The 27,082-nt window shown below is 29.3% G+C and overlaps 2 protein-coding genes across 2 annotated transcripts in view; both read left to right on the plus strand.

The window, feature by feature from the left end:
- Window positions 1-19,715, plus strand: part of LOC142222531 (uncharacterized) — a 43,054-nt gene extending 23,339 nt beyond the window's left edge. Inside the window, exons 6-8 of the mRNA XM_075292712.1 lie at window positions 5,988-6,204; window positions 11,555-12,045; window positions 19,059-19,715. Coding sequence (XP_075148827.1) covers window positions 5,988-6,204; window positions 11,555-12,045; window positions 19,059-19,619 — 1,269 coding nt within the window. The 3' untranslated portion in view covers window positions 19,620-19,715. The remainder of the gene's footprint in view (window positions 1-5,987; window positions 6,205-11,554; window positions 12,046-19,058) is intronic.
- Window positions 19,716-20,230: 515 nt separating this feature from the next.
- On the plus strand, window positions 20,231-25,698 carry LOC142220493 (uncharacterized). Its single transcript, XM_075289670.1, has 3 exons — window positions 20,231-20,479; window positions 24,385-24,875; window positions 24,933-25,698. The coding sequence occupies exons 1-3, from the start codon at window positions 20,278-20,280 to the stop codon at window positions 25,494-25,496; spliced, it is 1,257 nt and encodes a 418-aa protein (XP_075145785.1). The 5' UTR covers window positions 20,231-20,277; the 3' UTR covers window positions 25,497-25,698.
- The last annotated feature ends 1,384 nt before the right edge of the window (window positions 25,699-27,082 follow it).

The following is a 27,082-nucleotide window of genomic DNA, read 5'->3' on the forward strand; positions in this document are numbered from 1 at the left end:
CCATAAACAGCACACAATAGATTGTAAATTTTGATGAAGAGTTCAAAGACCGAATTAGCCAACCATAACATCTCCATCACGTGACTGTCAAAATTGTTTGGAAGGCAAATTAACCGAAATATACAAAATGGGGTTGAAAGAAGGTTTGTAAATTTCTATACATCTCAATACCCCATACATCATACGTACAATATTACATAATAGGAAATAAATATTTGAAGACAAGATTTGAAATGTGGGAATAATTTGTGGCTAATTAAAAACGTAAATATGTAGTTTAATTTAATTTTTTATGATACAATCGGACCCTAAATAGATCCATTAGTATGGCAAAGTTTAGATTATCAAGTAGTAAAATCGGGATTTCGACATTTGAGTTTTAGTAAAAATATGCTTCTTGTAAACTATGCCCATCAATATAGGGGTTATATAATTTGATGGAGTTTATACTTTCTTATCCCAATGAAGTTTGGTTTTCATATATTTAAATACCTAAATAATCCACTTCAGTTCTTGATCGGTCTATATAGGGCTATATAGGACTATAGACCGATATGATATATATATGCTTGGTTGTTATATTACAACCAACTTCAGGTTCCTATCACTTCTAAACACGGTTGCCATTCGCAAAATTTTGTCAAAATTTTATTTCTATAGAAAATTTTGTCAAAATTTTATTTCTATAGAAAAATTTGTCAAAATTTTATTTATATAGAAAAATTTGTCAAAATTTTATTTCTATGGAAAATTTTGTCAAAATTTCATTTCTATAGAAAATTTCGTAAAAATTTTATTTCTGTAGAAAATTTTGTCATAATTTTATTTCTGTAGAAAAATTTGTCATAATTTTATTTCTATGGACAATTTTATGAAATACTAGCGTAACCCGGCCCGCTCCGCTGCGCCTTCCGAAGCGTATTTGTAGGAACATTTTGCGTTAACTTAGTCAACCATATCTTTCGTGCTGAAAACAAATTCGAAAAGATTTTAATTCTTTCAAACAAATGGGACTACTGGTTTTTTCATTTATAGGTACAAATACGGCGGATATGCATATGTACAACGGTTCGTCTTAAAAAATGTCGAAGAGAGGGTGTACCCTTTCAAAGAATTACTATTTCCCATCCATTTAATCGGAAAAAGCAAAAGTAGTAAAAAAAAAACACATTAACATTTGCTAAAATGTTGGCAAATAATGCAACCTCTACGTTGGCTGCCAACTTCATGTAAATTTAAGTTCTTTACTAAAAAGAAGTCTGGCAGAAGCCTGTACAAAAATCATAAAATTATGTACCGAGTTCCCATTTACGGACAACCCTCTACTTTCAATTTAAGAAAAAAAAAACGGACAAAAGGGAACCCTCTCCCCACCTTCGCTCCACTCCGACCTGATATCGGACTATCACGTACCCTATATTAATTTCGCAACTACTCAATGGTCCCTATAAATTCTATCGAAGTAAATCGATAAAGTTTATTTCAATTTTCCCCTTCCCCACCCAGATATCGAAAAATCATATACTAATTTAAAAATTATGTATAAATTTAATCACCTCCTGCCACGTCCCTGTAAATTTCAAGTAGATCGGAGATGTTTAAATTTTGCTCTATTGTTTTAAAGGGACGTCACTTTCCCCGATACAATATCGACACCCCTAACCTTCCCTGAAAATTCTTGAAACTTTCCTTCAAGTGTTGCCTCTTCGTTCATAACCTTCCCCCACTGCTTTTGTAAATTTCAAGAAAACTTAAATTTTTTTGTAGTTTTAGAGGAGGACCTCCTCCCCGACCAAATGTCGAAAAAGCGTATCTTTTGTAAACGTCCCAGAAAATGTCAAGCAAATTATAAGCCTAAAGGGGCGGCCTCTATTACGGTTGACGGAGATTACGATCTCTCCCCAGTCCTCTGTAAATTTCAAGTAACTCGGTAAAGTTTAATTGTTTCTCTGTATGTACTTAAGAGAAGCGGATGTCTCCCTATGCCCTTTTATTTTTATTAAAAAATCAGGAACCTGATATAAATTTCGTAACCCATTTTTTCTGTAAAATTTCAGTCGGGGGAGTTTAGTTTTGTTTGAACTTTCAAAAAATAACAAAAATTGGGCAAAGGGGTGGTCCCCCTCCCCGACCAAATATCGGAAAATAATGTAGCGGATTTTTGTCTACATGCCAACCCCAACATTCAATGAAAATGTGAAGCAAATCGCATAATTTTGTTCCAAGTTTCAAAAAGTAGGGCAAGGGGGAGGTCCCCCTCCCCATCCATATATGAAATCATCGGGTACCCCATATTAATTCCGTAACCTCACCACATGTTCTCTGTAAATCTCAGATAATTTAGAGAATTTTAGTTTTTTCACTGTACTTTAAAAAAAGTCGAACAAAGGAGAGGCCCCCCTCCGCCACCAAATATCGAAATAAAAAGTAGCGGATCTTTGTCTAGATGCCAACCCCAATCTTCAACGAAAATTTCAACCAAATCGGTCAACTTTGGTCCAATTTTCAAAAAGTCCGACAAAGGGGAGGTCCCCCTCCGCGACCAGGTGTCAAAAAATGAGGTACCCTATTTTCACCACATGAACGCCCCCTACGATCTCTGAAAGTTTCAAGTAAATCGGTTCAGCCGTTTCGGAGCCAACTCGGTACATACAAACAAATAAACAAACATAAATTGAATTTTATATATATAGATTTAATTTAGGAGAGGAGAGAATATAGGGGCGTCATATAGACGTTATATATATATAGATTTGTTTCTATAAACAATTTTTTTATAATTCTTATTTCTAAAATTTTAACACAATTGTTTTTCAATAGAAAAGTGTGTCAAAATTGTATTTCTATAGAAAATTGTTTAAAAATTGTATGTGTATGGAAAATTTTGTCAAAATTGTATTTCCACAGAAAATTTTGTCAATATTTTATTTCCATAGAAAATTGTGTCAACATTTTATTTCTATAGAAAATTTTATCAAAATTTTATTTCTATTGCAAATTTTGATAAAATTTTGTTTCTATAACAAGTTTTGTCGAAGTTTAATTTCTATAAAAAATGTTGTCAAAATTTTATTTCTATTGAAAATTTTGATAAAATTTTGTTTCTATAACAAGTTTTGTCGAATTTTAATTTCTATAAAATATTTTGTCAAATTTTTATTCCTATAGAAAATTTTGTCAAAATTGTATTTCTACGGAAAATTTTGTCAAAATTTTATTTCTATAGAAAATGTTGTAAAAAATTTATTTCTATAGAAAATTTTGTCAAAATTTTATTTCCATAGAAAATTTTGTCAAAATTTTATTTCTATAGAAAATGTTGTCAAAAATTTATTCCTATAGAAAATTTTGTCAAAAGTTTATTTCTATAGTAAATTTTGTAAAAATTTTGTTATACAAAAATTTTGTCAAAATTTTATTTCTATAGAAAATTTTGTCAAAATTGTATTTCTATGGAAAATTTTTTCAAAATTTTATATCTATAGAAAATTTCGTCAAAAAATTATTTCTATAGAAAATTTTGTCAAAATTTTATTTCTATAGAAAATATTTTCAAAAAATTATTTCTATAGAAAATTTTGTCAAAATTTTACTTCTATAGAAAATGTTGTCAAAAATTTATTTCTAAAGAAAATGTTGGCAAAAATTTATTTCTATAGAAAATATTTTCCAAATTTTATTTCTATAGAAAATTTTGGCAAAGATTTATTTCTATAGTAAATTTTGGCAAAATTTTAGTTCTATAGATAATTTTGTCAAAATTTTATTTCTATAGAAAACTTTCTCAAAATTCTATTCCTATAGAAAATATTTTCAAAAATTTATTTCTACAGAAAATTTTGGCAAAAATTCGTTTCTGTAGAAAATTTTGGCAAAAATGTATTTCAATAGAAAATTTAGTCAAAAATTTATTTCTATAGAAAATTTTGTCGAAATTTTATTTCTGTAGAAAATTTTGTCAATTTTATTCCTATAGAACATTTTGACAAAATTTTATTACTATAGAAAATTTTTACAAAATTTTATTTCTATAGAAAATGTTGTCAAAAATTTATTTCTAAAGAAAATGTTGGCAAAAATTTATTTCTATAGAAAATATTTTCAAAAATTTATTTCTATAGAAAATTTTGGCAAAAATTTATTTCTATAGATAAATTTGTCAAAATTTTATTTCTATAGAAAAGATTGTCAAAATTTTATTCCTATAGAAATGTTTGTCAAAAATTTATTTCTATAGAAAATTTTGTCTAAATGTTATTTCTATAGTAAATTTTGTCAAAATTTTATTTCTATAAAAATGTTGTCAAAATTTTATTTCTATAGAAAATTTTGTCAAAACTTTTTGTTCTATAGAAAATTTTGTCAAAATTTTGGTTCTATAGAAATTTTTTTCAGAATTTTATTTCTATAGAAAAATTTGTCAAAATGTTATTTGTTTCGAAAATTTTGTCAAAATTTTATTTCTATAGAAAAATTTGTCAAAAGTTTATATCTATAGAAAATTTTGTTAGAAAATTTTGTCACAATTTTCTTTCAATAGAAAATTTTGTCAAAATTTTATTTATTTTGTCAAAATAAAATTTTCATAAATTTTTCTATAGTAATAAAATTCTATAGAAAATTTTCTCCAAATTTTATTTCTATAGAAAATTTTGTCAAAATTTTATTTCCATAGAAAATTTTGTCACAAAATTTTACTTCTGTAGAAAATTTTGTCAAAATTTTATTCCTATAGAATATTTTGACAAAATTTTATTTCTATAGAAAATTTTCTCAAAATTTCATTTGTATCGAAATTTTTTCAAAATTTTATTTCTATAGAAAAATTTGTCAAAATTTTAATTGTTTCGAAAATTTTGTCAAAATTTTATTTTTATAGAAAAATTTTTCAAAAGTTTATATCTATAGAAAATTTTGTTAAAAATTTTTATCTATAGACATTGTTTTTTCAACATTTTAATTAATGATGTGAGTCTCTCAGTTGTATTTTAAGAACAAGAAATCTTTTATGCCTGCAACACTATTTTTTTAGTGCACGATATAAATGGTCTAGGGTATCATGCCATTTTATCACTCTTTCTTACTTGTTTGGCTCGATGAAATAGCATTCGTCCAACTAAATATTTATTGTGTTGTCTTATTAGAAATAATGCAATCAACGCCCACTAACATCAATCTTTCCTTCCAGATTTATTACTATTATCTTTATGCAAGTAGAGCTATTTCCATTATTATTATTATGACATATATAATTACACCAGATTTTTTAAATATTTCAATACCAAAAGATAATTGCTTTTAGCTTGCACTGAAACAATAAACTAAAAAAATGTTCAGAAACTATTATCTCAAATCAAAAGCATATAGAGAAAGCTTCAAATAAATATTTTTTTATTAAAATCGCTAAAGCATCATGACTTTCGTATTTTATAGAAGATTGCTAGAGGTCGATATGAATCTCACAAAATTTGAAAACTGAATATTTAACCGATAAAAAAGACACAATGACTAACTAGCAAGTTATTGTTTCGATTGGTGTTACTTTATGCTCTCTCTCTTCCCCTAGTTAACTCTCTGTCTTTCTCTCTCTCTCATTGGAGATTACAATGAATTGAGTTGAGGCTTAGTGTTATCTACTGGGACTCAGTCTAAATTCAAACAGTCTTCTTCATAGTCAATGGCAATTGATTCATAGACAGTAGACATAAATCACTACTAACTAACATAATTTCATTGATAGTTTCCTAAACAAATACATATATATGTAAATCACTTTAAATTCTTATAATTTATAAAAAAAAAAAAAACTATATTATATGCTTATAGTTAGTTCCTCTCTTGTTTTGAGAACTAAAATCTGTATTGAAAAACATTCTCCTAAGCTATAATTTTCAAATAGACAAAGGTTGTTAGAAACCAAACTGCTCTCACTGGACGTCAGTATTGGGCGAACTGTGTAGACGATCGGTTAAATAGTGAATCAATAGAACGCTTATAATTTTCTATTTGTAGCAATTTCGAAAAAAATGGCTTCACCTGCTGTTATACCCAAATGGATAAAATCCGATCTATTCGAGGAAGTAATTAAGAAAAAAGTTCATAATTTCCGTGAGATTAAAGAATTCAATGTTAAACCTGGATCGGCGGCTGGTGAAAATTATGCAACGGTTATGTTAAGAGTTGATATCGTAGTGGAATTAATTGGTAAGAGTGCCGTCAAGTGCCGATAAGATCTAATGTCAGTTGAGTGTATAGCAAGATTTCATCTCACGATCGGTAGAAGTTTTAAAGGCCAAATATCTTATATGTGCTAATCGTTAATTTCAATCATTATTTCTAATATATTAATACGGTCGCTTGGATTTAATTTATTATCGATCTGTATACAATACAATTAAAATGTATCCTCCATCGTGGATTGCGTACAAAGTTCTGCTAAAGATTGTCATCCACAATCGAATTACTTGGGTTGTGGTAACAATAGCCAATGACAAGTTATTTCAAACCTTCTTTATCTTTTAAATTGTAAGTTAGTCCATATAGAGTTGATGTTAAATACAAAAAAAGAAACAAATTAAATACCTATATAAGCCACTTTAGTTGTTGATCGCTGTATATTGACGAGTTTATAAATAATTTTTAACCGATATGAACCAATTTCTACATGGTAATTAGAGAGCCAAATTTCACCCGGATAAGATAAAGTTTAATCCTCTAAGAGGCTCCGGAAGTGAAATCTGGGGATAAGTTTATATGGGGATAAGTTTAAAAGGCAGAAATCACGCACCAAATTTCAACCAGATCCAAAGGTTCCGGAATTCAGAGGTTCATATGGGCTCTATATATAATTATAGACCGATATGGGCCAAGTTTTTATGGCCGCATAGACTAACGGTATGGTCACACTGGCAAATATTTGTCAGAAATCTAACAAGTATATACGGCCGTAAGTTCGGCCAGGCCGAAGCTTATGTACCCTCCACCATGGATTGCGTAGAAACGTCTACTGAAGCCGATGGCAAGGTATCATAAAACTTCCTAACAACGTAATATATACCACATAGTCCATACGTGGTATATATTAAACTACAAAAGGGCGATTAAATACGTATATAATTAAGTTTAAAGTTTGTATAGAAATAAAATTTTGACAAAATAACATTTTGGCAACATTTTCTATATAAGTAAAATTTTGACAAAATTTTCTATAGAAATAAAATTTGGAAAAAATTTTCTATAAACTAAAATTTTGACAACATTTTCTATAGAAATAAAATTTTGACAAAATTTTCTATAGAAATAAAATTTTGACAAAATTTTCTATAGAAATAAAATTTTGACAAAATTTTCTATAGAAATAACATTTTGACAATGTTTTCTATAAAAATAAAATTTTGGTAGATTATTTTTGGCTCGAGTGGCAACCATGATTATGATGAATCGGATCGGATGAATTTTACTCCTCCAAGAGGATCCGGAGGACAAATGTGGGGATCGATTTATATGGGGGCTATATATAATTATGGACCGATATGGACCAATTTTTACATGGTTGTTAGAGACCATATACTAACACCACGTACCAAATTTCAACCGGATCGAATGAATTTTGGTCCTCTAAGAGGCTCTGGAGGTCAAATCTGGGGATCGGCTTATATGGGGGCTACATATAATTATGGGTCGATGTGGACCAATTTTTGCATAGTCATTAGAGAACATATACCAGCACCATGTACCAAATTTCAGCCGGATCGGATGAAATTTGCTCCTCTAAGAGGCTCTGGAGGTGAAATCTGGGGATCGGCTTATATGGGGGCTACATATAATTATGGGTCGATGTGGACCAATTTTTGCATGGTCATTAGAGAACATATACCAGCACCATGTACTAAATTTCAGCCGGATCGGATGAAATTTGCTTCGCTTAGAGGCTCCGCAAGCCAAATCGGGGGATCGGTTTATATGGGGGCTATATATAATTATGGACCGATGTGGACCAATTTTTGCGTGGTTGTTAGAGACCATATACTAACACCATGTACCAAATTTCAGCCTGATCGGATGAAATTCTTTAAGAGCAATCGCAAGCCAAATTTGGGGGTCCGTTTATATGGGGGCTATACGTAAAAGTGGACCGATATGGACCAATTTTTTCATGGTTATTAGAGACAATATACTAACACCATGTACCAAATTTCAGCCGGATCGGATGAAATTTGCTTGTCTTAGAGCAATCACAAGCCAAATTTGGGGGTCCGTTTATATGGAGGCTATACGTAAAAGTGGACCGATATGGCCCATTTGCAATACCATCCGACCTACATCAATAACGACTCAGATCGACTCAGAATTTCACCACGACCCAGAATATATATACTTTATGGGGTCTTAGAGCAATATTTCGATGTGTTACAAACGGAATGACAAAGTTAATATACCCCCATCCTATGGTGGAGGGTATAAAAAGAATTCGTCGCCACAGTTAACATTTTTGGCTCATATTGGATATATTACATAACGACGAAAATGTTCCTGGGAAAAACAGCAAGTACTAAATTCCAACCATATTGGATGACATACGTTCCTCCAAGAGGCTCCGGAAGTCAAATCTCCAAATATGGGGGCCATATAAAATTGAATGGATAATTGTGCTCTTTGGCGGCTATGTGGTCCGATATGGCCCATTTGCAATACCAATTTTTTTTTGTCAAACATTTATTTCTATTGAAAATTTTGTCAAAATTTTATTTCTATAGAAAAATTTGTCGAAATTTTATTTGTTTCGAAAATTTTGTCAAAATTTTATTTCTATAGAAAAATTTGTCAAAATTTTATTTGTGTCAAAAATTTTGTTAAAATTTTATTTCTATAGAAAATTTTGTTAAAAATTTATTTCTATAGAAAATTTTGTTAAAAATTTATATATACAGAAAAAAATTTTCAACATTTTTCTAATGCAAAACATCTGAAATCTGAATACTTCCTATTTCTATAGAAAAATTTGTTGAAATTTTATTTGTTTCGAAAATTTTGTCAAAATTTTATTTCTATAGAAAATTTTGTAAAAATTTTATTTCTATAGAAAATTTAGTTAAAAATTTATTTCTATAGAAAATTTTGTTAAAAATTTATATCTATATAAAATTTTGTTAAAAATTTATATCTATAGAAAATGTTGTTAAAAATTTATATATATATATAGAAAAAATTTTTCAATATTTTTTTTAATGCAAAACATCTGAAATCTGAATACTTCCTATGACAAGCCTATGTAAAATTCATTGCACATTATCCAAATTTGCACTACTTCAAGATCACAAGTTAGAAATTGGAAGCTTCTTTTTTACTGGGATCAGATTTCTTATACACCGAAAGAATTCTTCCTTTATTCTATTGTTATACCCTGCTCCACGCTGTGGAACAGGGTATTATAAGTTAGTGCATATGTTTGCAACACCCAGAAGGAGACGTGATAGACACATGGTGTCTTTGGCAAAAATGCTCAGGGTGGGCTTCTGAGTCGATATAGCCATGTCCGTCTGTCCGTCTGTCCGTGAACACATTTTTGTAATCAAAGTCTAGGTCGCAGTTTTAGTCCAATCGACTTCAAATTTGGCACAAGTATGTGTGTTTGGCTCAGAATAGATCCCTATTGATTTTGGAAGAAATCGGTTCAGATTTAGATATAGCTCCCATATATATATTTCGCCCGATATGGACTTATATGGCCCCAGAAGTCGGAGTTTTACCCTAATTTGCTTAAAATTTTGCACAAGAAGAACAATTAGTACTATAGTCAAGTGTGCCAAATTTTATTGAAATCGGTTCAGATTTAGATATAGCTCCCATATATATCTTTCGCCCGATATGGACTAATACGGTCCCAGAAACCAGAGTTTTAGCCCAATTTGGTTGAAATTTTGCACAGGTAGTAGAATTAGCATTGTAGCTATGCGTGCCAAATTTGGTTGAAATCGGTTCAGATTTATATATAGCTCCCATATATAGCTTTCGCCCGATTTACACTCATATGACCACAGATGCCAATTTTTTGCTCCGATTTAGTTGAAATTTTGCACTGGGAGTAGAATTAGCATTGTAGCTATGCTTGCCAAATTTGGTTGAAATCGGTTCAGATTTAGATATAGCTCACATATATATGTTTTTCTGATTTCGACAAAAATGGTCAAAATACCAACATTTTCCTTGTAAAATCGCCGCTGCTTAGTCGAAAAGTTGTAAAAATTACCCTAATTTTCCTAAACTTCTAATACATATATATCGAGCGATAAATCATAAATAAAATTTTTTGAAGTTTCCTTTGTGTTCCACCCTAGTGCATTAGCCGACTTAAATTTTGAGTCTATATATTTTGTAGAAGTCTATCAAATTCTGTCCAGATCGAGTGATATTTAAATGTATGTATTTGGGACAAACCTTTATATATAGCCACCAACACATTTGACGGATGTGATATGGTATCGAAAATTTAGATTTACAAAGTGGTGCAGGGTATAATATAGTCGGCCCCGCCCGACTTTAGACTTTCTTACTTGTTTATGCATATCTATGCTGATTCTCATTTGGGTGATAGCGCGCTATGAATAAAAGTTAAGCAATAAAACTAAAAATTATTAAAAAACTTAAGAGGTAAAGTAGTGATGACATTTTTCAAACTTTTTCAAAGTGTGAAAATACTTTTTCTAAAAGTTCGAACAAGAACGAACTTGTTCATAAAAAGTACGAACATTTTTCATAAAAACTACGAAAGTTTTTCATAAAAAATACGAAACATTTTTATAAAAGAACGAAATTGTTTCATAAAAAGGACGAATATTTTTCATAAAAAGTACGATTTTTTTACCTACAAACTTCGAACAATTTGGAAGAACTTTCTTCGTAAAAAGTACGAAATATTTCGTACTTTTAATGAAAAGTTTCTTTGGTTATAAAACAATAACAAATTTCGTACTTTTAACGAAATTATTCGTTCTTTTTACGAAGAAAAATTTTTTCGGTGTAGAACAGTACATTGCTATTGCAATTTCTAGTTTTATTCTTAATTGCTTCACATCAGATAACGATTCTAAACCACGATGGTGTAACATGTATGTGAAATATTGAGGTTATTAAAAATGTTCAAAATCCAGTAAATTCCTGGAATTGAATTTTCTTAGCCCTCTAATGCCCCAATTTTTTTGCCAGCTGATTAAATCTTCAATATTAACGACACAAAAGCAAGAGAACTAAGCAAGAAAAATGTATACGGTAAAATTCAGCATATACTGCAAAGTCTCTTGAATAGTTTCAAATAAGTTTTCTTTTAATTTTGCCCATTTTTGTTGTCTTAAGGTGTGTTTTACTAAAAGCTTCCTTATTAAATGATTAGAGGGTTAAATACTGAATCCCTAATTACATCCCTTATGTTGTATACCATAAGTCACGACCAGGCTGGACCTTTTTACTTGTGTTTCGATATGTTTTCGATTGAAATTCAAATCTGTTATAATCCCCCGATTCCTAACGCATTTCAACTTGTTATGCTTCATTGTAGATGGTTCCACTGAACCCATTACCTTCATGATGAAAACCTGCCACGACAGCGATGTAATACGTGAAATGATGAAGACCCACAATATGTTCGATATTGAAAAATCAATGTACGAACAAATAGTACCGGCATTTGAAAAATTATATGACGATGTAGGAGTTCATGTAAACTTTGGTCCCGAATCTTATAGTTTACCCACATCAGAACCATATATACTTTTGGAAAATTTAAGCCCTCGTGGATTTAAAAATGCCGATCGTAGAGAAGGATTGGATCAGGAACACATTGAAAATGCTTTAGTTAAATTGGCTCAATGGCATGCCGCATCGGCAGTATATGTAGAACATAATGGAATCTATGAAGATAAGTATATGTATGGATTCTATAGACCAGAGGCAAGACCAATGATGGAAGATATGAGATCAAAATTGCATGAGCTATTTATGGGTTGTGTTCGAAAATATTCCAACTATGAAGTGTATGCAGAAGAATTGGTAAGTAAGGCTAGTTTTAAGCAGAGTGTTTCAAAAATGGACACAAATTTATTACAGAACTCTGTCTGTCCATCCTTGAAACACAGACAGAGAAAATAGATAAGAAAGTACTACATAAAACAAAATATCAACCAAATTTTTCCATTTGAAATTTTAATTGAAATTTAAACGATTTGTTTAATTAAAACAAAATACAATCACAAAAATTATTTATATCAATTAAATTTTTAATTTGAAAAAAATTATAATAGAAGTCTGTCCATTCATCCGACATACACAGATAGAGAACAAGTATATACGGCCGTAAGTTCGGCCAGGCCGAACCTCCACCATGGATTGCGTAGAAACTTCTACTAAAGATGGTCATCCACAACTCAATTATTTGGGTCGCTGCCGATGGCAAGGCATCTTTAAACTTCTTAACATCATATTTTAAATCGTAAGTTAGTCCAAGCGGGATATGTAGTAGACAAACGAAAGGTCGATTAAATACGGAAGAAATATGAAATTTTGTACGGTAATTATAGAGCCAGAATTGAAATATCGGTCGCTTTCTATGAGGGGCTATATACAATTATGAACACGAGTCTACCAAAAATGACAGATGTTTTACTGTTTGGTAGATTGGTAGAATTCTTGATGTTTTGGAAGATTTTGCAAAATATTCCTCTCCAACTATGAAATGCTTCATAAATTTTCTATAGAAATAATATTTTGAAAATTTTTTCTACAGAAATAAAATTCTGACAAAATTTCCTATAGAAATACATTTTTGAAAAATTTTTGAATAGAAATTATATTTTGACAAAATTTCCTAAAGACATAAATTTCCTAAAGACAGCAAAAACTAGGTAACCACATCTCATTACAATTGACATTACCAGGAGTAAAGCTGTCATTACACGTTGCATTACATTGCGGCGAGTTATAATGACTAACTTGTAATGACAAAAATAAATACTTCTCGGTAATTTTCGAATTGTTATTCTCAAATTTTTAGGCAGTTGTAGTTAATATAAGTATTCACATAATCGAGCACTTACATAAAAAATCAAAAAGAATATGTAATGTAACGGTAATTCTGAAGATTTTTCCGTTAAGAATTTTTTATCACAAATATTTCATAATAATTGTGTTTAATGACATTATCATATTATGTTTTAAATAAACATAATATGATAATAATCCAAAATGCGCTTAAACTAAATTTCAAATTTTTTTGTTATGTTCAATTATTTAAAATCTTAAAATTATATTAATTTCAAATCATTTGTATTGCCAAATACCAGCTAGTACTGTAATTTATAAGATATCAAATCTTGTTGTACTAGTTTTACAATAATAAATAAATAAATAAATCAAATGCCATTTGCCTTATAAAAAAGAGACTTAAAATCCACTTTTAGTAGATTTCGAACCTTATGTGAATTGGTTATTGGATATATTATAACGTAATTCACGAATCCAACTCCCTTAAACAACCTACATTTATTTCTATTTTAAGTGTGACATTAATTTGAGTGTAATCGTATTTAGATTATTTATTAGATTTTTTGTTTATTTATACAATATTCTATTTCTATTCAGTAGTTCTCCTATTACAGCACCACTCGCCATATTTTGATCCATTGTAATCGGCGATAGAAATCAATATTTTCGAGATTTGGTTGGCTGAGACTATAAGTGGCTATTTTGCAAGCTTTGGTGTATCTACGAATAAGTCATTACATATTAGGTGATTATATGCTTTAAATGCACTACTTATTTTATGGCCGAAAGTATGCCTGGGGAGAAGTACTTTCCTCCTAGGACATGCGTATGTAAATGTAATCCGAAACGATGCCAATTAATAAGTGGTTATTAATTTTTAAATAGCCTTACCTACAAGATTACCGGGTAATGAGAGTTTTTGCTGGGAATGAACCGATATGGACCAATTTTTGTATGGTTGTTAGATACCATATACTAACACCACGTGCCACGTTCAAGCAGATCGGATGAAATTCGCTTCTCTTAAAGGCTCCGCAAGCCAAATCTGGGGATCGGTTTATATGGGGGCTATATATAATTATGGATCGATGTGGACAGATTTTTCATGGTTGTTAGAGACTATATACCTACACCATGTACCAAGTTTCTGCCGGATCGGATGAAATTTGCTTCTCTTTGAGGCTCCGCAAGCCAAATCTAGGGATCGGTTTATATGGGGGCTATATATAATTATGGACCGATTTGGACCAAATTTCAGTCGGATCGGATGAAATTTGCTTCTCTTTGAGGCTCCGCAAGCCAAATCTGGGGATCGGTTTATATGGGGCTATATATAAATATGGACCAATGTGAACCAATTTTTGCATGGTTGTTAGAGACCATATACCAACATCATGTACCAAATTTCAGCCGGATCGGATGAAATTTGCTTCTCTTAGAGGCTCCGCAAGCCAAATCGGGGGATCGGTTTATATGGGGGCTATATATAATTAAGGACCGATATGGACCAATTGTTGCACGGTTGTTAGAGACCATATGCTAATACCATGTACCAAATTTCAGCCGAATCGGATGAAATTTGCTTCTCTTAGAGGATCTGCAAGCCAAATTTGGGGTCCGTTTATATGGGGGCTATACGTAAAAGTGGACCGATATGGCTCATTTGCAATACCATCCGACCTACATCAATAACAACTACTTGTGCCAACTTTCAAGTCGACAGCTTATTTCGTTCGGATGTTAGCGTGAATTCAACAGACGGACGGACGGGCGGACATGCTTAGATCGACTCAGAATTTAACCACGACCCAAGATATATATACTTTGTGGGGTCTTAGAGCAATATTTCGATGTGTTACAAACGGAATGACAAAGTTAATATACGCCCCATCCTATGGTGGAGGGTATAAAAATAGCACTACACAGAACAAAATATCGCCAAAATTTTCTAATTTAAAATTTTAATTGAATTTTAAGAAATATCCAATTAAAAATTTAATTGATTTGTTTAATTAAAACAAAATGCAATCACACAAAAATTTATATTTATTAAATTTTTAATTACACCAATTAATTTTTTAATTGACGATGGTTATTGATACTACCATTTCTGCGATTGAAGTGATTTCAATTAAAATAGATTATTTTGATTGAAGAAAAAAATATGTTTGCCTGTATGAATACTTGATTTCTAATTAAAAACAAGTATAAACAGCCGTAAGTTCGGCCTTATATACCTTCCACCATGGATTGCGTACACGCAAAGAAAAAAAACGTTTGGAAAGCGTGTACCGAAAACGTTTTTCTTTTGTTAGAGTTTTTTGAATTGCTTCGAAAAGAATACACTTTTATCACCAAAAAAATTCGTTTGTTACAAGATCTTAATTTTTTTAATAAAAAAAGTTATTTTTGACTCAACAACACAGTCCATTTCGTTTATATCAAACACTGTTCTTTTCTGACTTTAGGTCTTTAATAAGACACATTTTACAGTTCAAAATTTAATATACTACAATGTAATGTTGAACATTTTTTCGGAATCTTCCTACCATATCTGGAATATATGTAAAAACAAAAAAAAAAAACAAAAAAAAAACTTTGGTCGAAGCAGGGATCGAACCCACGACCCTTGGCATGCAAGTCAGACGTAGCAACCACTGCTCCATGGTGCCCAACTAAATGTATTTTTCTGTGAAATAAACTTTGTTTAATCGGCTCGTGGGCGCCGCAAGCTATGCTATATAAATATAACTTATATGGGTAATTATCTATTGATGACAATGACGGCTACATAGCTCAGTGGATAGTGTGTTGGCTTACAAATTGCATGGTCCGCGGTTCGATTCTCCGTCCAGGCGAAAGGTAAAAAAATTTTAAAAATTTATAAAATTGTATAATTTCTTCTACATTGTTTGTATTACAGAAAAAGGCTAAGAACTAAAAAAAATCGTGGAAGTGAGAAAGATGGGAGGGAAAATGCAATTAGCCAGAAAAAATTTTTTTTGAGTTAGTCTGTATGAAATTGTTGTTACATCCTGGAAAAGAATAAACGTTTATCACAAAAAATATATACTTTTCGTCCAAATACACTTCCTTTCAACGAAAAGCAAATGAGAAACGAACTTTGTTTGTCTAAAATTTCGTTTGGGAGGAAAGAATTATTTTTTTGCGTGTAGAAACTTCTACGAAAGTCTGTCATCCACAATTGAATTACTTGGGTTGTGGTATCTTAAATCGTTTTCTAAATTGTGAGTTAGTCCATATATGGTATATATTAGACAAAAAAGGGTATGTGTAGGTAAGTCTACAAATAATTACGAATCGATATGGACTTTTGCACGGTACGTAGGGAGCCAGAATTGAAATATGGGGGTCGCTTATATGGGGGCTACATACAACTATTGATATGGACTAATTTTTGTGTGATTGGGGATCGATTTATCTGAGGGCTATATATAACTATAGACCGATATGGACCTAGTTAGGCATGGTTCTTAACGGCCATATACTAGCACAATGTACGAAATTTCAACTGACTCGGATGAAATTTGCTCCTCCAAGAGGCTCCAAAACCAAATCTCGGGATCGGTTTATATGGGGGCTATATATGATTATGGACTGATATGGACCACTTTTGGCATGGTTGTTAAATATCATATACTACCACCACGTACAAAATTTCAACCAGATCGGATGAATTTTGCTTCTCCAAAAGGCACCACACTGAAAAAACAGTGAACACACCAGGAAGAAAAAATTCGGTTAATTTTAGAAAATTTTGAATATTTTTAGAAAATTTTAACTAAACAGTATAACAAACGCTGGCATCACGCCGATGTCATTAAAATAAGTAAATATTTTTCGACAGATTCAAGAAAATTTATTAGACATAATTAAGTTTTTTCGCTTATTAAAGAATATTTTGTAGTTTGAAGGAAAAAATTGGAGTTCAAAATTGCAAGAATGTCTTTAGTGACATACGAAGTTCATGATGAACGCATTTGTAGTAAAATTTACAAATTTAAAGAAATATTGAACTATTTTGTGGAAGACACGAATTTAGTTAATCTTTATCCTTCATTTGGGTATATTTTTTTCCTCGGTTTTAGTTAATTTAACTAACGTACACAAAAAATTATTAGAGTAGAGGAAACTTTCTCCAAACATAATAATTCCATAAACTAAACGAAAGTTAAATTGGCTTTAGTGAAATAGAGAGTTCACTTTTTTTTGAGTGCAGAGGTCAAATCCGGGGATCGGTTTATATGGGTGCTATATATAATTATGGACTGATATGAACCAATTCCCGCATGGTTGTTGGATACCATACACTAACATCACGTACCAAATTTCAACCGAATCGGATGAATTTTGCACTTCGAAGGGGTCCGGAGGTCAAATCTGGGGATTGGTTTATATGGGGGCTATATATAATTAAGGACCGATTTCGACCAATTTTTGCATGGCCATTAGAGACCGTATACTTACACCATGTACCAAATTTCAGCCAGATCGGATGAAATTTGCTTCTCTTAGAGGCTCCGCAAGCCAAATCGGGAGATCGGTTTATATGGGGGATATATATAATTATTGACCGATGTGGACCAATTTTTGCTTAGTTATTAGAGACCATATACTAACACCATGTACCAAATTTCAGTCGGATCGGACGAGACTTTCTTCTCTTAGAGGCTCCGCAAGCCAAATCGGGGGATCGGTTTATATGGGGGCTATATATAATTATGGACCGATGTGGACCAATTTTTGCATAGTTGTTAGAGACCATATTCTAACACCATGTACCAAATTTCAGCCGCATCGGATGAAATTTGCTTCTCTTAGAGGCTCCGAAAGCCAAGTCGGGGGATCGGTTTATATGGGGGCTATATATAATTATGGACCGATGCGGACCGATTTTTGCATGGTTGTTAGAGACCATATACTAACACCATGTACCAAATTTTAGCCGGATCGGATGAAATTTGCTTCTTGTAGAGGGTCTGCAAGCCAAATTTGGGGGTCCGTTTATATGGGGGCTATACGTAAAAGTGGACCGATATGGCCCATTTGCAATACCATCCGACCTACATCAATAAAAACTACTTGTGCCAAGTTTCAAGTCGATAGCTTGTTTCGTTCGGAAGTTAGCTTGATTTCAACAGACGGACGGACGGACATGCTCAGATCGACTCAGAATTTCACCACGACCCAGAATATATATACTTTATTGGGTCTTAGAGCAATATTTCGATGTGTTACAAACGGAATGGCAAAGTTAATATACCCCCATCCTATGGTGGAGGGTATAAAATTAATTCAGTTTGGAGACCATACTTCATTAAATTCTCAGCAAAAAAATTTGGAAGATGTTCCAAAGACACAATTTTAATCGCACTTTTAAAAATGTCCTCACAAAGATGTTCTTTATTTTAACTACATAGGATGTACTTTTAATTCAATTTTTTATAACTCGCTTTTTCATATTTCTAATAAGTAATTTTAACTTTTTGTCTCAAATAGAGTAAAACAATTAATAAAATGCTGCAAATTATTAAAATTTTGTCGAACAAATTGCTAAATACAGTCTAGAAAATTTGCGAATTTTTAAAAATATTTGAGGTCAAATGTTTCAGACAAGCATTAGAAAGCATTAAAAATCATAAATAATTATAAAAATTATTAATTTGGCAAAATATTAAAAAAATTTTTTAATTCACTTCCGAAACACTGAATTCGAATCACACCTTAAGAAGTGATGCAAATTCAGTGCAAAGGCTATTAAAATGGTGGACATCTGTCCCATGACAAGCCCATGTTAAATTCATCGCTTCTGTGCCAATTTTGCAACTCTTCCGGATCCAAAAACAACATTTTCACTATATTTGATTTCTCAATTAAGAAATTAAATGAGTTTGTTGATCATAATTAATGCAATTTTTTAATTAAATCAATTGTAAATTAAAATTTATCTATGTTCTCTTTCCACTAGTTCATTTTTTTATGTCTATTTTTTTTTTTTGTAGGAATCTACCTCAGATCGTTATTTGGATGAAGTTTTTCGTGTTATTCAATACGATCCCGAGGAATTTAATGTTTTGAATCATGGTGATTTTTGGGCCAATAATATTATGTTCCAATATGATGATATGGGAAAACTTAAGGATACCTATTTGATTGATTACCAACTACCGAAATATGGAACACCAGCCCAAGATCTATACTATTTTCTTATATCATCGGCTAACTATGATGTTAAATTGAGTAAATTTGATCATTTCATACGTTTCTATCACGATCATCTCTATGAAAATCTAAAAATTTTAAATTATGGCAAAAAGATGCCTACACTGAGAGATATTCACATAATGCTTTTGAAATATGGCATATGGGGTATCTCAACGGCTATGGGTGTTATGACTGTGGTGCTATTGAATCCTACCGAAGATGCCAGTTTGGAACATTTTATGGGTGACAATGATGCAGCTAAAGCTTTTAAGATAGCCTTATATGCAAATCCACGTTATCGCAAACATATGGAAGCAGTATTGCCTTGGCTTAAGAATCGTGGTGCTTTTTGTTTTTAATTTAGATATTTTTTTAATGTACATATATGTTTATTTATGTATTATTTATTATATTATAATTTTATTATAATAAAGGTGTTTTTTTTTAATGTGAAATGGATTATTTTAAAAATAGTGGGGGAAAAATGAAGGGTCATCGAAAACGCAGTATTGCCTAGCAAATTTTTTGAAGTGCTATTATCCGCTTCTTTGTCAGAGATTCAATACCAAAATCATTAGAGTAAAAGCAAAATCTTTCGAACAGGACAAGATTTGTTTTCAGTGTATCCAATGGTATGCTAAAAACTTTTGCTGAATAATTCAACTAAAATTTATCAAAATTTTACTATACAGCTCTAAAACTTCATACCGTTCTTATCTTAGCTCCTAACAAATGACGTGCCAAATTATCAGCTATACGACAAATAGACAGTGATTTCTACGAAACCCCAACCCCCCTAAAAGACATAATAATTATCATTTGTACTTAAAAACAAATAAATGTTGTTGTTGGCAAAAAAAAAAAATTATAATATCAATCGATTATTCGCTCATGCCAAAACTCTCACAATGGGCTATATCACAAAAAGCAACCAAACAGGTCTTTCTTGGTTTTTATCAAAACCCCTTGCAAACAGTTTCTAATCAACAAAGCAAAAGAACACACGATTTACTAATAATGACTGATCAAACAAATGGTAATGTTCCACCACCAAATCTGGTCCCATCATGGATAGATAGAACATTATTTGAAAAAGTTCTTAAAGAAAATTTAAATGGATATGAAAGTATTAAAAAATTCGAAGTGAAACCAGGATCGTCAGCTGGAGAAAATTATGCCACCATAATTTTGAAAATCGATGTTGAAGCTGCTTTAAAAGGTAAAGAGGAGTTTAAGTAAAACAAATAAATTTGGTAATCTTTTCAATTGAGGATTGAAATAACTTATAATTTATCTTTCTATCTAAGAAATATAGTAAGATATACTTTTAATCAAACCGAAATTTCCGTCCGTCCATCTGTATAATTATAACCAGGCCACAGCAAATCTTTCAATAATATTGTAGGGAATTATTATTTTAAAATAAAATATTAATTTAAGCATTCATACGGAAATAAGAAAAATATTTCATGTATGAAAATATTTTACTTCTCAAATCCAAGAGATAACAAGAATTGGTCTGCGCTAAATTTAATTTAAGTATATACAGCCGAAAGTTGACAAATTTTTCTATAGACATAACATTTTGACAAAATTTTCTACGGAAATAAAATTTTGACAAAATTTTCTATAGAAATAAAATTTTGGCAAAATTTTCTATAGGAGTAAAATCTTGACAAAATTTCCTATAGAAATAAAATTTTGACAAAGTTTTCTATAGAAATAAAAAATTTGACAAAAATTTTCTACAAAAATAAAATTTTGACAAAATTTTCTATAAAAATAAAATTTTGGCAAAGTTTCCTATAGAAATAAAATTTTGACAAAATTTCCTATAGAAATAAAATTTTGACAAAATTTTCTGTAGAAATAAAATGTGGGCAAAATTTTCTATAGAAATAAAATTTTGACAAAATTATCTATTGAAATCAAATGTTGACAAAATTTTTTATACAAATAAAATTTTGACAAAATGTTCTATAGCAATAAAATGTTGACAATGTTTTCTATGGAAATAAAAAAAATTTGACAAAATTTTCTAAAAAAATAAAATTTTGACAACATTTTCTATAGAAATAAAATTTAGGCAAAATTTTCTATAGAAATAAAATTTTGACAAAATTTTCTATAGAAATAAAATCGTGACAAAATTTCCTATAGAAATAAAATTTTGACAAAGTTTTCTATAGAAATAAAAAAATTGACAAAAATTTTCTACAAAAATAAAATTTTGACAAAATTTTCTATAAAAATAAAATTTTGGCAAAGTTTCCTATAGAAATAAAATTTTGACAAAATTTCCTATAGAAATAAAATTTTGACAAAATTTTCTGTAGAAATAAAATGTGGGCAAAATTTTCTATAGAAATAAAATTTTGACAAAATTATCTATTGAAATCAAATGTTGACAAAATTTTTTATAGAAATAAAATTTTGACAAAATGTTCTATAGCAATAAAATGTTGACAATGTTTTCTATAGAAATAAAAAAAATTTGACAAAATTTTCTAAAAAAAATAAAATTTTGACAAAATTTTCTATAAAAATAAAATTTTGACAAAGTTTCCTATACAAATAACATTTTGACAAAATTTCCTATAGAAATAAAATTTTGACAAAATTTTCTGTAGAAATAAAATGTTGACAAAATTTTCTATTGAAATAAAATTTTAACAAAATTTTCGGTAGAAATAAAATTTTGACAAAATTTTCGGTATACATAATATTTTCACAAAATTTTCCATAGAAATAATAGTTTGACCAAATTTTCTATAGAAATAAAATTTTGACAAAAATTTCTATAGAAATAAAATTTGACAAAATTTTCTATAGAAATAAAATTTTGACAAAAAAAATTTTCTATAGACATACAATTTTGGCAAAATTTACAAAATGTTCTATAGAAATAAAATTTTGACCAAATTTTCTATAGAAATAAAATTTTGGCAAAATTTTCTATAGAAATAAATTTTTGACAAAATTTTCTATTGAATTAAATTTTGACAAAATTTTCTATAGAAATAAAATTTGGCAAAATTTTCTATGACAATAAAATTTTGACATTTTTTATGGAAATAAAATTTTGACAAAATTTTCTATAGAAATAAATATTTGACAATATTTCCAATAGAAATAAAATTTTGACAATATTTCCAATAGAAATAAAATTTTGACAAAATTTTCTATAGAAATAAAATTTTGACAAAATTTTCTATAGACATAAAATTTTGACAAAATTTTTTATAGAAATAAAATTTTGGCGAAATTTTCTATAGAAATAAAATTTTGACAAAATATTCTATAGAAATAAAATGTTGACAAAATTTTCTATAGGAATAAAATGTTGATAAACTTGCATATACATATAAAAATTTTGACAAAATTTTCTATAGAAATAAAATTTTGTAAAATTTTGCATAGGAATAAAATTTTGACAACATTTTCTATAGAAATAAAATTTTTTCTATAGAAAGAAAATGTTGACAAAATTTTCTATAGAAATAAAATTTTGACAACATTTTCTATGGCAATAAAATTTTGACAAAAATTTCTATAGAAATAAAATTTGACAAAATTTTGTATAGAAATAAAATGTTGACAACATTTTCTATAGAAATAAAATTTTGGCAAAATTTTCTATAGAAATAAAATTTTGACAAAATTTTCTATAGAAATAAAATGTTGACAAAATTTTCTATAGAAACAAAATTTCGACAAAAATTTCTATAGAAATAAAATTTGACAAAATTTTCTATAGATATAAAATTTGACAAAATTATCTATTGAAATAAAATTTTGACAAAATTTTCTATAGAAATAAAATTTTGACAAAATTTTCTATAGAAATTGAATTTTGACAAAATTTTTTATAGAAATAAAATGTTGACAAAATTTTCTATAGAAATAAAATGTTGACTAAATTTCCTATAAAAATAAAATTTTTACAAAAATTTCTATAGAAATAAAATTTGACAAAATTTTTTATAGAAATAAAATTTTGACAACATTTTCTTAAGAAATACAATTTTAACAAAATTTTCTATAGAAATAAAACTTAGACACAATTTTCTAATTTGGCAAAATTGTTTGTGGAAATAAAATTTTCTAAAGAAATACATTTTTGACCAAATTTTCTTTAGAAATAAAATTTTGACAACATTTTCTTTAGAACTAAAATTTTGACAAAATTTTCCTTAGAAATAAAATTTTGAATAAAATTTCTATAAAAATAAAATTTTGACAAAATTTTCTATAAAAATAAAATTTTAACTAAATTTTCTTTAGAAAAAAAAAAATATGCAAAATTTTCTATAGAAATAAAATGTTGACAAAATTTTCAATAGAAATAAAATTTTAACAAAATTTTATAGAGAAATCAAATTTTAGTAAAATTTTCTGCCGAGAACCTAGCATGGCGGAGATGCGAATCATAGCACCACGGTGACTAACAACACGAAGTTTGCAAAGTTTCAGGTCGATATATTCTTTCTTTCGGATGTTAACTTGATTTCAACAGATGGGCGGACACCTGGACGAACATAGCTAGATCGTCTCAGAATTTTACCATGAACTAGAATATATATTTTATAGATACTGCGATCTATATTTCCATGAGTTACAAACGGAATGTCAAAGTTACAAACGGAATGTCATAGCTCCATCCCATGTTGGACAGTATAAAAGGGAGATCACACATCGTGACTGCGAAATGGGTGATAGAATTGGTTCTTGAAACAAAATCCCCAAAGTCAAACTAATACATTTGTGTATTGCGCAGAAGCAAATTGGAATTAAATAGGGTAGGACGTTCGAAGTTGAGCTCAATATTGGAAATGCGATAGCTAAAATGTGGAGAATAAAAATCAGACGATACAGGAAATGAATGTATTTAGTAAAACAATTATAGATGCCCTCAATGTCAAGTTGCATCTATGTATAATGTCCTCGATCATGATCCAGATTTAATTTTAGTACATCTAGAATCATCTGTTTCCATATTGATCCATGTTTCACATAAACCCTATTTTGACAATCCTCCTTATTTTTCATTCGAATAAATTAATATTCTAAGGGCGAGAAGTTAGTATTTACAACTCTAGATTTCTATATCCTATATATTTCCAGATGGTTCAACCAAATCGATGACATTTATGATGAAAATATGTCCTGACTCGGAAATGATACGGCAAATGTTAAAAATTCATAATATGTTTGATATTGAGAAGGGCATGTATGATGATATTGTGCCAACGTTTGAGAAGCTCTATGCTGATGTTGGTGTTCAGGTGAAATTCGGTCCAAAAAGCTATACATTGGATACACAAGAACCTTATGTCCTATTGGAAAATCTAACACCCAAAGGATTTAAAAATGCCAATCGTTTGCAAGGTTTGGATATAAAACACACCGAATGTGTTTTGAAAAAACTCGCTCAATGGCATGCTGCATCGGCAGTGTATGTGGAAAAAATTCGAAAATATGAAGATAAATATCTATATGGCATGTTTCGTGAGGAAATGAAGCCTATGATGAGAATGATTCAAGGAAATTTCACAAAAATCTTTATGGAATGTGCCAAAGGCTATACAAATTATGAAATTTATGCTAAAGATATGGTATGGATAAATCAAAAATTGAAACTTTTAAGATCTAATAGGAATTATTTCTTCTAGGAATCATTTACCCAAGAGGATAACATAGATCTAACATTTCGTATGGCTCAATATAAACCCAATGAATTTAATGTACTTAATCATGGAGATTGTTGGAGCAATAATGTCATGTTTCAATATGATGCCTTTGGTAAAATCAAAGAAACCTATTTGATTGATTATCAATTACCCAAATATGGTACACCTGCCCAGGATCTTTATTATTTCCTAATGTCTTCAAGCCAACTTGAAATTAAATTGAAAAAATTCGATTATTTCATTAAATTTTACCATGATCATTTAAGTGAGAATTTAAAACTATTGGGCTACTCGAAAAATATTCCCAAATTAAGTGAGATCCATATGCATCTGTATAAATACAGTCTATGGGGTTTATCAACTGCTGGAGGTGTAATGGGGGTCGTATTAATGGATCCTAGTGAAAATGCAAATTTGGATAATTTTATGGGTAAAGGTGACGATGGAGAAGCGTTCAAACGTCTGATATTTACAAATGATCGTTATCGCAAACATATCGAGGCTATACTACCTTGGCTGCATAATCGTGGAGCTTTCTCAATTTAGTTTTGTTATTATTGTTTATTATTCATTTGTTTTAGAGTATATCTTAATTTATTTATTGTTATTATTTTGTTATCAAATCATTTTTATCATAATAATGGCTTAATGAAATACTAAAGTCATGCTGATAAGTTTATTTGTGTTTGCGAAAATAAAAGAAAATCTTTAATAATTTAAAAATTGTAAAAAAGGTCAAAGTTTAAAAGTGTCCATTTTTCTTTGCCCAAATAATAAAATTTCAAGATCTATCAAAATTAAAGTTATAGAAAAATTGAACCGATATAAATAATCTTTAGACCAAAAGGTTTCCAAATTTTGAAGGCAGTCCGATAAGTACAAAACCACAATGGAAAAATAAGATTTTTTTTTGGGAAAACTGACGACATTTTAACCTCCCTTGTGGTGAAAACGGCATTTGCATTTACGGTTGCCACTCGAGCCAAAAATAATCTACTAAAATTAGGAGTATATTTTAGCTAAGAACTACCAATTTAGTCAAAATTTTAGTTGTATACAAGAATTTCGTCAAAATTTTATTTCTATAGAAAATTTTGTCAAAATTATATTTCTAGAGAAAATTTTGTCAAAATTTTATTTCTACAGAAAATTTTGACAAAATTTTATTTCTATAGAAAATTTTGTCAAAATTATATCTCTAGAGAAAATTTTGTCAAAATTTTATTTCTATAGAAAATTTTGTTAAAATTCTATTCCTAAAGAAAATTTTGGCAAAATTTTATTTCTGTAGAAAATTTTGTCAAAATTTCATTTCTATAGAAAATTTTGTCAATATTTTATTTCTTTAGAAAATTTTGTCAAAATTTTATTTCTGTAGAAAATTTTGTCAAAATCTTATTTGTATAGAAATTTTTGTCAAATTTTTATTTCTATAGAAAATTTTGTAAAAATGTTATTTCTGTAGAAATTGTTGTCAAAATTTCATTTCTATAGAAAACTTTGTCAAAATTTCATTTCTATAGAAAATTTTGTCAAAATTTTATTTCTGGAGAAAATGTTGCCAAAATTTCATTTCTATAGAAAATTTTGTCTACATTTTATTTCTGTAGAAAATTTTGTCAAAATTTCATTTCTATAGAAAATTTTCTCAACATTTTATTTCTTTAGAAAATTTGGTCAAAATTTTATTTCTATAGAAAATTTTGTCAAAATTTTATTTCTATAGAAAATTTTGTCAAAATTTTATTTCTGTAGAAAATTTTGTCAAAATCTTATTTGTATAGAAATTTTTGTCAAATTTTTATTTCTATAGAAAATTTTGTAAAAATGTTATTTCTGTAGAAATTGTTGTCAAAATTTCATTTCTATAGAAAACTTTGTCAAAATTTCATGTCTATAGAATTTTTTTTCAAAATTTTATTTCTGTAGAAAATGTTGCCAAAATTTCATTTCTATAGAAAATTTTGTCTACATTTTATTTCTGTAGAAAATTTTGTCAAAATTTCATTTCTATAGAAAATTTTCTCAACATTTTATTCCTTTAGAAAATTTTGTCAAAATTTTATTTCTATAGAAAATTGTATGCCATGAAATTCCTTCACACCTATACAAAAACATGTGGGCCAGCCAGT

This window comes from Haematobia irritans, chromosome 1, assembly GCF_050003625.1.
Source record: "Haematobia irritans isolate KBUSLIRL chromosome 1, ASM5000362v1, whole genome shotgun sequence".
In the NCBI taxonomy this organism is placed as follows: domain Eukaryota; kingdom Metazoa; phylum Arthropoda; class Insecta; order Diptera; family Muscidae; genus Haematobia; species Haematobia irritans.